Genomic DNA, 16666 nt, shown 5'->3' on the forward strand with positions numbered 1-16666 from the left:
ACGGAAGATAATTACAAGAGGAACTAAACCGAGAAATTTCCCGAGTGACATGATTAAGTGCAAGTTGACCCTAACCCATATAAGGGGTATATAAGCAGGGCAACGAATCAAGAATAGTCACACAAAAAAGACAGAGGAAATACACATTATAAACGGCTAGAGAAAACCTGCAGCACAAAACGAAGCCACTAATGTAATCTGGCGTATCGCTTTGTCCTGGTGTTAAACGAACACATTCTCCTCTACCGTTAGAGGTTCAACTTATTCTCGATTTTCTCATCCTCGTCTTCCCGGAATGATGTGAGCGCTGATGCATAGTTCCTCCTCACGTTCACTGAGGTACTTGGTGACGTGCAATGAGGGAAACTTTGAAAATGATCGTCCGCTCTTAAACACTGGGTCTCTCACTTGCAGGGAGATAGATGGTTAGATAGATAGATAAATAGAGGAAGAATGTTAGTCATTTAGTTATTATATATAGAAACAAAAATCATATAATTTTTATCATTTTCAGAAGTCAGCTTGAAGGAGACAACTGGACACAGATGGTACGTATGGATGTATTCCCCGAACGCTGTCAGTGGAGTCGGATTCTCGGATTTATAGATCACATTTACATTGAGTTCCCGAACGTTTTATTTATTGTTACAGTCTAGCATATATCTACCAAATGCTGCCATGTATCTACCATACGTTACAATATGCCTTCCAGATTCTACCTCATACTTGCGATTTACGACAACTAAGTTAGGCTACATAAGGTTACGTTAAGTTAAGTTAGGTCAAGTTAGGTTAGGTTAGGTCAAGTAAGGTCAGGTAAGGTAAGAGTCAGTTTAGGTGATATGCAGGTTCCGGGCTCCTGTCAACACTAATTCTTCGTATATAGAAATTGTAAGTCATTTTTCACCTTCACCAAACCTGTACAAGACGTAGTCACTCACTCACGAAGTTAGCTCAGCAATCCATCTTATTTTCTCTCCTGATATATGACTCACGCTGCCTCCACCAGGTGAGTGTGTGTGTGCGTGTGTGTGTGTGTAGGAAGCAGGAGTTCCATTATAATTCAAATTTCTCTTTCTGTGAGATGGACGTGGAGGACATATACAGTACACATACAAGTAAGCTTAAGTGTCACCTGAGATTATGCTGGATTTCTCGAGTATTTAAACATGTGTATATTAATATAATCACAGCGGATTTGGTTGTGAATATAAAGTGAAGTTACATAAAGAACAAGTGGATAATCTATTTACACTGAAAGCCAAGGTTGCGTCTGTTTTTAATAGATCTCGTTCACGCGGTGCTTTGACGGGATGACCTCTTACTATTGGGTACACACAGTTTTCACATGAAGAGGTTATGTGGTAAGGACGCGAGGGAAATTTTGTGTGCATAAATCCGTTCTCAATCGAATCTGAACACAAGATAAAATCCATTAGTTCAAAATCGTAAAGCCACCAAGTAATGGAAACTGAATTATGTATTGGAAGGTTCATGTAGTGCGGACGACCTGGTGCCTCTTGCTTTACTGAACACGCGGTGGATGAGTTTCTGTGTATACTCTGATGGGCCGCTCACACACCTGTTGCACGGATGACTAGTCAGATGGATCCCAGTTCCTGTAAGACTTGGTAACTTGATGAGAGACGACTGGACAAGCACAGTACGGAGGGAGGGAGGGAGAAAAGGAGGGAGGGAGGGGGGAAAGAAGGACGGGGCGAGGGAAGGAGGGAGGGAGAGAAGGAGGGAGCGAGGGAAGAAGGGAGGGAGACAAGGAGGAAGGGAGGGGGAGGGAGGGAACGAGGGAAAGAGGGATGGAGAGAAGGAGAGAGGGAAGGAGGGAGAGAAGTAGGGAGGGGAGAGGACGGGGGAAAAGAAGGAGGGAGGGAAGAAGGGAGGGAGACCCAACACTACATGACACAACAACGAACACCAAACAACACGACCTTCAAGGGGCTGTTGTGTACACTATAGCCCCACACACACACGACGCTCTAGGTTGGTAACACTGACCATACATTACCTACAGCAGTGGTGTCAAACTCAAAACCTTTCGAGGGCCAATTCTTATTTCAATTGCCCTCTTCAGGGCCAACACAAGCGCTATATCACATATTTGCAGGATTGAAGTTTACAGCTTCACACATTGCCTTACCAGGAATACCTCATTTGGGTTTGTCTCATCTTAAGTATGTCAACTTCACTTTACTTAATAAACCTGATTATATTTCTTTCTTTCATAATTTCACGCGATGATAAATTTTACCGTCATCCCGCGGGCCACACCTGACCATCCCGCGGGCCACATTTGGCCCACGGGCCATGAGTTTGACACCCCTGATCTACAGCTTGTGGTAACGGCCTGTGCTGTAGGCTGTAGAACAACCTACATGTTCTCCTTCCTCATACCCAGTCATCCACATAATGAGAGAATAATGCCTTCCACATCCACATCTGACGCCCACACCTGTCGCCAACACACCCATACCTGTCGCCCACATACCTACACATGACGCCCACATACCCACACCTGTCGCCCACACCACTATACCTGACGCCCACGCATCCACACCTGTCGTCCACACACCCACACCTGACGCCCACACACCTCCCACAATAAAGAGGGCGGTGGTGGGCAGTGGTGGGTGGACGTGAAGTTCCCGCCCTCACCTCAAGAATCTCATGGGTAATAGAGCGGGACGTGTGATATCCCCGCCCTCACTCCACCTGGCCCCCATCCCCCCCACCTGGCCCCATTCTCACCTGGTCACCTCCACACCTGATGGTACACCTGACCCCTTATACATACACACATACTTCTATACACATACATACACACATACTTCCATACACATACATACACACATACTTCTGTACACATATCTAGGGAGTGAAAAATGGGCTGGGTGTCTTTTGTATAAGGAGCAAGCTAGAGAACTGTATACTGTAGCGTTAAAATGATCGGATGTCTGAGATGTCTAAATTGGCTGGAATGTCTTAATTCATATCAATACTATAATGAAGTGGCTAGATATATGGCTGAAACGACTAAACTAAGAGACCGGCTGATTGTCCGGCTACTTGTCTAAGGTCTGAGGGAGGCCACATGTCTACTACTTGACGTCATCTCTTCCTTGCTTGCCTGTACCGGACAAGGTCATCCAGCACACGATCTGGGGACAATCATCGGCCTCTACTCCTTACCAAACCTTAAGATGACCTCTTCAACCATGTCAAGTTCAGGGTTGAGGTGATGTCATGTCAGGAGATGTTTGATTAGATTAAGTTAGATTAGGTTAGGTTAAAGACATATTAGGTTAGAGTAAATCAGACTAGGATATGCTAGGTTCAATTCCGTTAGTCTGTACAGGAGCCACACAGCCAGACACATCGAGGTGGGATGATGACAGCACTAACATCTGGTGCAGGAAATGATCAAACCAAAGCTGATTTATTATCTCATTGTTGACTCCACATCAAAGCCAGGTACATAGGAGAGGAGGAGGAAGAGAGGTGGCAGCGTGGGAGGGAGAGGTAGGAGGAGGTGGAGCATGGAAGGACAAAAGGTGGGAGGAGGAAGAGAAGTGTGACGAGGAAGGTGGTAGGGATTACTGAATATTGAAGTATAACCGATTGAAATAAAGTAAAAACGAACGCTTAGCATTTGTCAACACCAGAGGATGAACGGGGCAGCAAACACGACGACGACTACTGTACTTAGGGTATAGCGGGAGTTATTTAGCTTTTAATACAGGCGAGCTAAAACCATAAACGATCCTTACCAGTGCAGATATTAGTTGTAAAGTGTAGGTAGAAGGTTCTGACGTCTATTAACAGAGAAGGAGGAAATTCCAGATTTCTCTCTCTCTTTCTCCTTCTCTTTATTTCTATCATTCTTTCTTTTTTTATCTCTCTCTCTGTTTATTCCTCTCTCTCTCCCAGGAAGTGTTACACAATATCGTACCGTAACATTATGTCACTGTTATAACTCACGCACATTACATCAACACTTTCTCTACCTGCCTTCCTCAATTTCCCTTCTCTTTTTCCCCCATTCTCCAATTTCCCTCCTTTAATGTTCTATCTCCATATTTACTCATTTTCCTATATCCATCCTCCTTTCTTTCCTTCTTTTCCCATCTCCCACTTTTCTTAATTTCCTCTGTCTGTCTGTCTGTCATACACACACACACACACACACACACACACACACACACACAGTCTCCAACCCTCAAACCTGTTGCAGCGAAAATTACAGACAATGGAGAGTCATTATCGTCCCATCCACTCCCATTGCAAAAGTTTCCAAATCCACTTACCTGACAACAACAGACTCCAGATTCACAAATTGTCTTATGTGGATTTTACTCATAGGATGCGAGAATGTAACTTAACTACCTTGATTTTAAAATTAAGTATAAAAATTACTTAAAATTACTTAGAAATCGCGACAAAATGATACCGAGGTTAGTTTAAGTAGATACAATCACTTTACACTCTACTTAAGAGAGAACAAGCACGGTATGAATTAATTTGTCTTGTGTGAAGTGAACGTGTCTAATTTATTATATATTGAGTGTAATTTTGTGGTCGTATATTTTTTTAGAGGAATACTAGTAAAGTAACAATGAACTTAAACCAACATTATGCTGTAGTCTGTTAAAACAACACTACACTCAGTATACATAAAACAACTTCACTCAGTATACATAAAACAACTTCACTCAGTATACATAAAACAACTTCACTCAGTATACATAAAACAACTTCACTCAGTATACATAAAACAACTTCACTCAGTATACATAAAACAACACTTCACATAAACATATACACATCAAAATCAACATGAACGTAGACCAACATAAGGAGTATCATTGAATCACGTGTTAATGAGACACACTTCAGGTAACCCACCATGTTATATGCAATCAACATCTGAGCAGCTTGTCATTATTGGTCGTTAAATACAGTAAATCTCACTAGTGTTTCTTGTATCATTTGTCTTAGGTTATATTAACATCTAATCGAGTGATGAAATATATCCCTGTGAAATGTTGATAAACTATACACAAGTTAATGTAAAGACTTAACAAAATGTACTTAACAGAGACCAAGACTTTGAACATTTCTTTACTGTTTATATCATACAGTGAGTGAGTGAGTGAGTGAGTAAGTGAGTGAGTGAGTAAGTAAGTGAGTGAGTGAGTAAGTGAGCAAGTGAGTGAGTGAGTAAGTGAGTGAGTGAGTGAGTGGGAAACACTTACTGTAGGTCTTACTAGGTGTTTAAGTACGGTAAATAAATGTTTCGCCTTAGCACTGAGTCCCACAGTATGTCATCTGGTTCTCTCGTGATCATAGAGGGAGGGACACGCTAGGGTGAGGTGGGTTATCATGGTGGCGCTTGATGGGTCTTTTCATGTTTCTATTTCCTAGTAATTATCTGCATGTTAGGTGAGTGACGGGTAGTGTGTGTGTGTGTGTGTGTGTGTGTGTGTGTGAGCTCAGTGTACCTGCCTTGTACCGATATTAAGATATTAAGACAAATTTTCATTATTATATTTTTAACACGAAATACTATATCATGGTTGACATCATGTATAAATTATCTTTTTTAAATTGTCACAGATAACAGATAACATCATTATTTACGGTTTACAGAACAATGAAAGAGATTCGATAAGTTTTTAGCCTCTTAAGGAAAGCTGACACCACGCCTTTATCATTATATCGTCCACCAAATTTAACGATTATTGGGGAATTGAGTGAACCGCCGCCTCCACGTTCACAGCTCCGGGCTCTGTATCACGTGAACGTCGTTAAGAAAAATTTTCTACGAATCTAGCACAAACACTGATCCTCCTCGAGAACTGTAACGAGCGTGAGGTCTGAGGACTACTCTCCCTCCCTCCCTCCCTCTCCTTCCTCCCTCTTATTCCTCTCTCCCTCTCTCCCTCTCCTTCCTCCCTTTCATTCTCCCTCCTTCTCATTCTTCTCTCCTTTCCTTTAATCGTCACTTTCTTCCTCCTCCTGTGACGTTCCTGCTTGACGCTGTGGGCCGTGTGGTGGCGCTGTAGGCTGTGAGTGTGGGTAATGGTGGTGACTCTGTGGGCCGTGTGGTGGCGCTGTAGGCTGTGAGTGTGGGTAATGGTGGTGACTCTGTGGGCCGTGTGGTGGCGCTGTAGGCTGTGAGTGTGGGTAATGGTGGTGACTCTGTGGGCTGTGTGACGCTGTGAGAGAAAACAACCTAGGCCAACAGCCAGCTGACCCACTGAACTGCTAAGGCTGCCACCTGTCGCTCCTTCCCTCCTCCACCCTCCTCTCCCTCACCACTCACTCCTCCGCCCTCCCCCCTTTCACCACTCACTCCTCCACCCTCCTCTCCTTCACCACTCACTCCTCCACCCTCCTCTCCTTCACCACTCACTCCTCCACCCTCCTCTCCCTCGTCACCCATTTTCTCACTCTCAGCTTACCTCCACCACCACCACCACATACACCCACCCTACTACCACCACACACACCCTACTACCACCACACACACCCTACCGCCGCCACACACACCCTACCATCGCCACACACACCCTACCATCGCCACACACACCCTATCACCACCCACACACCCAAAGACCTTCAACTGAACACCCAGACGGAATTAAAAAACTTAATGAAACGCATAACAGTAATTAAGAAAGCCTCTGGACTCCTGACTTCATTATCTCATTAAAACATTCTGGGTTTAATGACTCGGTAATGAGCACAGGTAGCGGGGTGACCTAGCAGCCTGCGTCCTGCTCGCGAGCGTCGGGTGTCTCTCAACAGGGAATGGGAGTCGCTGCCATCTCCTGTTCGTCTGTCTCCGTGAAGAGTTACACAGGCGAACAGAGGCCAGTGACGATGTGTTGCAGCCTTAGTTAAGGATGGCAACCATTGCTTCTATGATAAAAACATCATTTGTTGGAATAAATTTGTTTAGCACTTGCGAACTCATTCAAGCAGCATTGTCTTACAAGTTTATCCTCCACCAGGTTGGTAGTGGCTCCCGTAGGGGCAGTGTCACACCACACTTTAACACTAAGCCTTTTTCGGTACATAAGCAGGCATTGTGAACGACACTACTCTTGACACACTTCATTACCCCAACTATAAAGTTAGGGACCCATCCAGAGTTGAGTGAACTGGGGAGCTCTAAGGGCAATTTACTGACCCTAAGGACAGGACCCAAGCGCTGCACCAACTCGGTCTGTTAAACTTGCTAAACGAATTGTTAATAATGTTGCAAGAGTGTGATAACTTCTTACCATCAAGTGTTGCCCTGGGTAATGGAGTTTTGACAGGGGAATATTCTCAAGACTACAGTATGTTATAAATAACTGAACACTACTAAAATAATATGTACTCTCTCTACCTATAAAAAAATGCATCAGTAAACTTTGAGAGTAACATTTGATCTTGTTTACTGTCAGAAGTTCAGACGTTTTAAAGATCTTCTTACAGGATTACTAAAGGATTCTATGAAAAAATCTCTTAAGGATGATTTTTATATTAAATTCTATCAAGTATGGCAAGAAAATATTTTTACTATAAGAACCTTCATATACAGTAATATAAATTTTTAGTACACATAACATGTCCTTAATAGAATAACAGGATATTGCACTTATGTAAAGATTGTTATGGCAGAGACCAGGATAGGCCGCGGGGAGGGAGGGGAAGGCAGGGGAGGAGAGAGGAAGACAGGGGAGGAGAGGCAGGGGAAGGGAGGCAGGGGAGAACGAAGGCAGGGAAAGGGAGGGGAGGACAAGGCAGGGTAAAGTAGAACAAAGTAGGGTAAGGCAGGAGAAGGCAGGGTTAGGTAGGGGAGTATACGACTCCAGACTCGTGTAGTAGTTCTTGCCTTTTAGCTAATATTGTGCCAAACCGTACCAGACCGTGCCAGACCGTGCCAGACCGTGCCAGACCGTGCCAGACCGTGCCAGACCGTGCCAGACCGTACCAGACCGTGCCAGACCGTGCCAGACCCAGATGCCAGACCGTACCAGACCGTGCCAGACCGTGCCAGACCGTACCAGACCGTGCCAGACCGACTGTGCCAGACCCAGTGTACCAGACCGTGCCAGAGATCCAGACCGTGCCAGACAGATGGATATACAGACAAGAGACCGTGCCAGAGATCATACAGATGGATATACAGACAAGAGACCCACAGACCGTACTGACAGAACAAACAAACAGACAGACTAACAAACAACAGCCATTTCTATATCCCACACCAATTTCATCGAGTGAGTGACATTTAATAATCACCAGAGTTAGGAAATAGTGTGCTAAAAACGACCTATTATTTCCGGGTTGGGATCCAGCGTATTGGTACATGGGTGTACTGATCCTGTCTTTAAGTATAAAAACATAACTAAAATAATCTATCTTCCATTTTTTATGATAAAAATTAATTTGTATTTATCTATTTTTTGCTTTACAGATGAAGAAGATGGCGGTGATGGCGCTGTTCAGTTTATTGGTCCTCATCCCTGTTACGATGGCTGTTCCAGGTAACTCCCAACCTCATTTCTATTTTAATAATTATAACAGTACACAAAAAATGAAACTGAACTTCCTGTAGTTAGAAATATATACAAAAGCTATATCTAAATCTTATATTCTTTTAAATACAATGGGGGAAAAATCAATGTAGATTATTCTGAATTGTTTAACTCGTAATGTTGAATAATTGTTAGTGGAGGGGAGGTTAGACGCATGCCCCTCACTACTGCGACGCGGGTTAGGTTAGGTCAGGTCAGGTCGGATGTGAGATGGTTGTAGTCTTGCTTGAATTTACAAAACGTGAAACAAATTGAACATAATAAACGTGGCAGCATTTCTCCGAGTTCTCCAGCTCCTGCTTTACTCATTTATATGAAAGTGAAGCTTTGGAAACACACAAGCTTGATTAATTAGTCCAGTAAAATGTATTTAACATTGAAAATATAAAAGCAAATCACTGAATCCAGTGTGTATGTTAGGAGTTCAGGGAGAAGGGTGCAGGGGGAAGGGTGTAGGGGGAAGGGTGCAGTAGGAAGGGTGCAGTAGGAAGGGTGCAGGACACAGGTCTGGGTGTACCTCTTCAATAACACGGTCGACTGCTCCGGGTTCAATGACCAATGTGTATCATGCTGAGAATTTTAACGCATTTGTAGTTTACTTTAAATGTTTCTGATGATTAAATACAACACAAAAAAATGGATTACATGAACATTAGACGCGGCAGCTTATGTCACCAGATGATTAAGGAATATTGTTGTTTTAACTAACTCGTATGGGACCTATTAGAACTGAGACCTAACAGAACTGGGGTCTATTAGAACTGGGACCTATTAAAACTGGCGCTTATTAGAACTGGGAGCAATTAGAACTGGGAGCTATTAGAACTGGGAGCTATTAGAACTGGGAGGTATTAGAACTGGGAGGTATTAGAACTGGGAGCTATTAGAACGAAGAGCTATTAGAACTGGGAGCTATTAGAACTGGGAGGTATTAGAACTGGGAGGTATTAGAACTGGGAGGTATTAGAACTGGGAGGTATTAGAACTGGGAGCTATTAGAACGAAGAGCTATTAGAACTGGGAGCTATTAGAACTGGGAGCTATTAGGAAATCTAAGTGAGCCATGAACTGGAGGTATTAGAACTGGGAGCAATTAGAAACTGGGAGCTATTAGGTCTGGGAGGTATTAGAACTGGAGGTATTAGAACTGGTGCATAGAACTGGGGAGGTATTAGAACTGGGAGCTATTAGAACGGGAGCCATAGGAACGAAGAGCTATTAGAACTGGAGCGGCTAGAACTGGGAGGATAGGAACTGGGAGGTATTAGGAAACTGGGAGGTATTAGAACGAGCTATTAGAACGAAGAGTCATTAGAACTGGGAGCTATTAGAACTGGAGGAAGAACTGGGAGCAATTAGAACTGGGAGCAATTAGAACTGGAGGTATTAGGAACTGGAGGTATGGAACCGTATAATTTAGAACTGGAGGCATGAACTGGGAGCAATTAGAACTGGGAGCAATTAGAACTGGGAGCAATTAGAACTGGGAGGTATTAGAACTGGGAGGTATTAGAACTGGGAGGTATTAGAACTGGGAGCTATTAGAACGAAGAGCTATTAGAACTGGGAGGTATTAGAACTGGGAGCAATTAGAACTGGGAGGTATTAGAACTGGGAGCAATTAGAACTGGGAGCAATTAGAACTGGGAGGTATTAGAACTGGGAGGTATTAGAACTGGGAGCAATTAGAACTGGGAGCAATTAGAACTGGGAGCAATTAGAACTGGGAGCAATTAGAACTGGGAGGTATTAGAACTGGGAGGTATTAGAACTGGGAGGTATTAGAACTGGGAGCTATTAGAACTGGGAGGTATTAGAACTGGGAGCTATTAGAACTAAGAGCTATTAGAACTGGGAGCTATTAGAACTGGGAGCATATCAGGACAGAGGTTAATTTCACAAGACACAGGTAATCACAAGGTCACCCTCTCTCTCTCTGTCCCTTCCCTCAGACGTCAACCAGCTGGAGGGAGAAGCCGACTTTCGGTCAGTGAAGCTCCACTGGAAGTACACAGCCGAGTTGGGGAGCCTGAGTCACTTCACCATCACTTACTGTGAAGACCAGTCGTGGGGGAAGTATCGGTGCAAGAAACAGGTGAGAGAGAGAGAGAGAGAGAGAGAGAGAGAGAGAGAGAGAGAGAGAGAGAGAGAGAGAGAGAGAGAGAGAGAGAGAGAGAGAGAGTTTGTGAATGTGATGAATTATGGTGAACTGTGATGCATTATGGTGAACGATACAAAGAATCAAACATATATATGATCTGTAGATGTTGAGTTAAACTTTCTAATTATACCAGAAAGAAAAGTCAAAACGTCATTCATTTTCCTAGTTTAAAGCCACAACACAAAGTTAACGGTCAAGATGGCGTTAAATCTTCTCTGATACTCAACCGTGACTAAATGCTTTCACACGTATACAATTGTCTGTTGATTTCAACTAACGTAAGGTGTTCGGGGGAATATGGAACGATGGCGTATTGTAGGAGTTATTGTAGATATTGTATATTTTGGTACATGTAGACGTATATAGTCATACATACTTGCATTCATTAGTAAATCCATATGCTCAAATATACATCACCCTACAAACACACACACGACAGAGAGCATTAGCATCTTCTCCTCACTGTGTCTCACATCACTAACGTCTCTTGTCTCTCTCTCACTCACAGCTTCTGGAGGAGAGGGAGGGGAAGCAACTGAGTCCTCAAGATGCCAACCACAAGGAGTTCGAGGTGGTGGTGAACGGGCTGAGGATGGCCACCAACTACACGCTGGAGGTGACGCCCGTCCTTGACACCGATCCCTCAGACCTCTCCCACCTGGGCCAGGAGGTCACCATCAGAACTAAGGGCTGTGAGTTGTTACAGAGAATTTAGTTCAGGGGGTCTTTTAGGGTTTATGCTGAGGGCTGTGAATTGCAACATTGGCTCAAGTTTAAGGGGTATTTTTAGGTCTTGCAAAGGGCACCATCAGGACCAGGGGCTGTTGAGTTGGTCTACAGGACCTTTTGGTAGATCACGTGTACTAAACATTTCACATCAGAATACATGTACTAAACCTGACTAATACCTCTCAAAACTTATATTTAACCTGTATCATACGTAACAATGCATGTAGTAAACCTGTTTAAAACGTCACAATGTATGTATTTAAACTGTATCCCGCTTACCACTTACTATACCCATAACGATGAGGTTCTCAACATGTACTAAACAAGTTATCTCGCCCACAGTCTCAGCCAGGGCCACACAGTGCTTAGCCAACTCCAGTGTCGTCGAGGTTGACACAGGACCTAACTTCGGGGGCAAGGTAAGGTCACCCTCTGACAGCTTCACCACTAACACACTGTCAGCTTCACCACTAACACACTGTCAGCTTCACCACTAACACACTGTCAGCTTCACCACTAACACACTGTCAGCATCACCAACACACGCCAGCAACACCACTAACACAATGTCAGTACCTCAACTAACACACTGTCAGTACCACCCTTAACCCATGTCACTCTCACCATTAACACACGACCTCCTCGTCAGATCTCTGTGGAGGGAAGTGACGACCCGAGGTGTAGGACGGAGGGCATAAAAGACAGTGCCCAGACGAACTACCTGCTGAGTATCGACCACGAGGTGTGCGGCAGCCAAGTGCTCAACACCTCCGTCATGACATTCATCATCGTGCAGGAGAACCTCCCCATCCTCACCCACTCCACCAGGAGGTTCCTCGTCAAGTGTAGCTACATCCCTGAGACCTTCACCGTCAGAGCAGGGTCAGTTCTCTCTTTGTAAAGTGATTCACTCCTTACATACTGTAAGTGTTTAACCCTTTGAGGATGATGGTTTAACCCTTTGAGGATGATGGTTTAACCCTTTGAGGATGATGGTTTAGCCTTTTGAGGATGATGGTTTAACCCTTTGAGGATGATGGTTTAACCCTTTGAGGATGATGATAATAAAAGAGTGCCATTATTAGATTCTGTTAACCCTTGTCATTCTATCTCGTCCTCCCTCTCCTTCACCACTCCCCTTCCTCCCTCTCCTTCACCATCTCCTCTTCCTCCCTCTCCTTCACCACTCCCCTTCCTCCCTCTCCTTCACCACTCCCCTTCCTCCCTCTCCTTCACCATCTCCTCTTCCTCTCTCTCCTTCACCATCTCCTTCCTCCCTCTCCTTCACCGTCTCCTCTTCCTCCTCTCCTTCCTCCCTTCCTCCTCTCCTTCACCACTCCCCTTCCTCCCTCTCCTTCACCATCTCCTCTTCCTCCCTCTCACCCTCCCCTTCCTCCCTCTCCTTCCCCACTCCCCTTCCTCCCTCTCCTTCACCATCTCCTCTTCCTCTCTCTCCTTCACCATCTCCCTTCCTCCCTCTCCTTCACCGTCTCCTCTTCCTCCTCTCCTTCACCCTCCCCTTCCTCCCTCTCCTTCACCACTCCCTTCCTCCCTCTCCTTCACCATCTCTCTTCCTCTCTCTCCTTCACCATCTCCTCTTCCTCCTCTCCTTCACCATCTCCCCTTCCTCCCTCTCCTTCACCATCTCCTCTTCCTCCCTCTCCTTCACCATCTCCTCTTCCTCCTCTCCTTCACCATCTCCTCTTCCTCCCTCTTCTTCACCATCTCTTCCTCCCCTCTCCTTCACCATCTCCCCTTCCTCCCTCTCCTTCACCATCTCCCCTCCCTCTCCTTCACCATCTCCTCTTCCTCCCTCTTCTTCCACCATCTCCTATTTCCTCCTCTCCTTCACCATCTCCTCTTCCTCCCTCTCCTTCACCCTCCCCTTCCTCCCTCTCCTTCACCATCTCCTCTTCCTCTCTCTCCTTCACCATCTCCCCTTCCTCCTCTCCTTCACCACTCCCTTCCTCCCTCTCCTTCACTCTCCCTTCCTCCCTCTCTTCCTCCATCTCCTCTTCCTCCCTCTCCTTCACCATCTCCTCTTCCTCCCCTCTCCTTCACCATCTCCTCTTCCTCCTCTCCTTCACCATCTCCCCTTCCTCCCTCTCCTTCATCTCCTCTTCCTCCCCTCTCCTTCACCATCTCCTCTTCCTCCTCTCCTTCACCATCTCCTCTTCCTCCCTCTCCTTCACCACTCCTCTTCCTCCCTCTCCTTCCTCTCTCTTCCTCCCTCTCTCCCCTTCACCATCTCCTCTTCTCTTCCTCCCTTCACCATCTCCTCTTCCTCCCTCTCCTTCACCATCTCCTCTTCCTCCCTCTCCTTCACCATCTCCTCTTCCTCCCTCTCCTTCACCATCTCCCTTCCTCCCTCTCCTTCGCCATCTCCTCTTCCTCCCTCTTCTTCACCATCTCCTCTTCCTCCTCTCCTTCACCATCTCCTCTTCCTCCCTCTCCTTCACCATCTCCTCTTCCTCCCCTCTCCTTCACCATCTCCTCTTCCTCCCTCTCCTTCACCATCTCCTCTTCCTCCTCTCCTTCACCATCTCCCTTCCTCCCTCTCCTTCACCATCTCCCCTTCTCCCCTCTCCTTCACCACTCCCCTTCCTCCCTCTCCTTCACCATCTCCTCTTCCTCCCTCTCCTTCCGTCTCCCTCTTCCTCCCTCTCTTCACCATCTCCCCTTCCTCCCTCTCCTTCTCTCCTCTTCCTCCCTCTCCTTCACCATCTCCCTTCCTCCCTCTCCTTCACCATCTCCTCTTCCTCCTCTCCTTCACCACCTCTTCCTCCCTCTCCTTCACCGTCTCCTCTTCTCCCTCTCCTTCACCATCTCCCCTTCCTCCCTCTCCTTCACCATCTCCTCTTCCTCCCTCTCCTTCCCATCTCCCCTTCCTCCTCTCCTTCACTCTCTCTTCCTCCCTCTCCTTCACCGTCTCCTCTTCCTCCCTCTCCTTCACCGTCTCCTCTTCCTCCCTCTCCTTCACCATCTCCTCTTCCTCCCTCTTCTTCACCATCTCCTCTTCCTCCTCTAGTTTCCCCCGTTATTTTAGTGTCGTAGCTGGAAGGTCGAGTCTCCCTTATCACCATCTTCCCTAAGTGACTCTGTGTGTTTCCTTTAAAAAATATATCACCGAAAAAAGACGCCTTAGGGTTTTTCATTCTTTCTTTACTCTTGTTTATATAATGTTTACTTATTTTCGGTAATTTTTTTGTTTAGATTTGGCCATTGTTTCTAATTTGTCTGTTCCTTACTGAGAATTTTTGTATTCCTGTCTCGTGTCTACCTTCCTAGAGTGTCTCGTTCCTACACTGATGCACATACAGTACATGTTTTCCTCTCGTTTGAACACAGTCGTCCACAAGGCAGTTGGAAGAGTAGAAAACACTCTTGTTCCTCTGCCTCTTCCCCCCCCTCCTCCTTTTTTTCTTTCTCCTTTTCTTCTTCTTTCTCCTCTTCCTCCTCCTCTTTCTCTTCATTTTCTCCCCTCCTCCTGTTCTTCATTTTCATCCCTCTCCTCCTCTTCTTTTTTCGTCCTCCTTCTCTTGTTCTCCTTCTCGTCTTCCTCCTCCTGCTCTTCTTCTTCACTGCCCGAGTGATGAGTGGCCTCTTGCCAGCATTACTTTATAAACATGACTTAACAGAGGCAACATTGGGGTACATTTTCTAAACACACGAGGGAGAAAAGTGAACAAGTGTCAACTTTAAATGTTTCAGTTATACAGTTCTCCCCAAACACATAACCGATCATCAAACTCTTGAACTGGTGGGAGTGGAAATCTAGTAATGACCTCCATTACAACTGGGTCCCATTAATATTGCACTCCAATTAAAACCGTGACCTATTAAAATTGAGGGTCATTAAGACTGACATTCATACCACCAGTTGAAGCGTACTGCTGAGTTAGGGCTACAACTTGATGCTGTCAGTGTCTATGTTTCGAGAAGGAACATTTACCCTCCTCCCTCCTCTCTCTCTGTAAAGTCTGGTATGTTATATCCTCCTCTTCTCGTCTCAACAATAACATTATGTGTATCCTACAGAGTGAGTCTGCCTGAAGAAGACAACAGTGTAGACGAGGACCTAACGCCCTTCGACCAGTCGGTGTTTGAGGTTGACCCGTCCGAGCTGTTCGATTCTTCCAACAACCTGTTCGATTCTCGGCTCTCCCAGGAGATCGGCAGAGCCCTCAAAATGTCATGAGGAAGCCAACAAAGGTAGGCGTACTTTTCTCTATAAAGGCAACGTTTGCCGGGTCTCATAACGCCAGATCAGCAACACTACGGCTCTCTGATACATCCAGGCTTATAAAGATCACAGCTTTCTCACGCCACAGGGGAGTTTATCTAGCAAGGTTAAAAGTTTCTTAAGCCTCACCAAAAAGTGTTTGATGGCCTCAAGGTCTTTGAAAGCTCTAAATTACTATTTTTATGTCAAGCATATTTTTAAATACAAGGCCACTTAAAACCATTATTGGGTCTCAGCCGTGTGTTAAGTTACTCCTGAAAGACACCAGAGTGACGACAACCTTACCTGAGGACCTTTGATGACGGTACAGAGGAGCTAAATGTGTCTTTCACTACCTATACTGTACTGTATTATAAACTCTACAGTAAAGAACAAAACCTTCAGGGAAATATTCTGATTAACTAGTTTAATTACATATTTGTTTTAACACATCATTTCTTGGTTTCCATGAAGTTAACAAAATAAGTAAGATAATTAACCCATTTCCGGTAAGATGCTGAAGATGTCCTTAGCTTCCAATTAAATTTACTTGTTAACCCTGAACCTCATGTATCAGCTTGTAATGACCCCAGACTATTCCTTACACAAGGTAATAACTACACAAGGTAATAACCCCACAAGACCCCAGCTACTAACCCTATGTGATTCCAAGGTCAAATTTCTCCACCCAATGACCTTGATCAGCATCACAATAACCCCGTACGATCTCATACGCAAATTAATGACCCCACAAGACCCCATTTACGGACCTTAAACGATCCCAAGATCAAATCACTCGACCCAACATGATCCTGTCCACCAGGTAACTTGACATTTTGACTTTGCAGAGCCTCAGATGTGGGCCCACTTGGTGCTGATGGTGATCCTGGTGATGGCAGCCGTGGTGGGTCTCTCCTGCGCCCTCTGGCACTTCGTGAGGCACGCCAGGGC

General features: G+C 45.3%; 1 protein-coding gene across 2 annotated transcripts in view; it reads left to right on the forward strand.

The window, feature by feature from the left end:
- The window catches only part of LOC121856793, a 31469-nt gene extending 14803 nt beyond the window's left edge, over positions 1–16666 (forward strand). The window contains exons 3-10 of one of the 2 annotated variants that reach the window (XM_042352494.1): positions 515–548; positions 8483–8552; positions 10556–10698; positions 11273–11456; positions 11836–11912; positions 12143–12375; positions 15532–15705; positions 16564–16666. In XM_042352494.1, coding sequence (XP_042208428.1) covers positions 546–548; positions 8483–8552; positions 10556–10698; positions 11273–11456; positions 11836–11912; positions 12143–12375; positions 15532–15691 — 870 coding nt within the window. In that variant the 5' untranslated portion in view covers positions 515–545 and the 3' untranslated portion in view covers positions 15692–15705; positions 16564–16666. The remainder of the gene's footprint in view (positions 1–514; positions 549–8482; positions 8553–10555; positions 10699–11272; positions 11457–11835; positions 11913–12142; positions 12376–15531; positions 15706–16563) is intronic. The other variant, XM_042352495.1, reaches the window with a different exon arrangement.

This window comes from Homarus americanus, unplaced genomic scaffold (assembly GCF_018991925.1).
Source record: "Homarus americanus isolate GMGI-L3 unplaced genomic scaffold, GMGI_Hamer_2.0 scaffold43075, whole genome shotgun sequence".
In the NCBI taxonomy this organism is placed as follows: Eukaryota; Metazoa; Arthropoda; class Malacostraca; order Decapoda; family Nephropidae; genus Homarus; species Homarus americanus.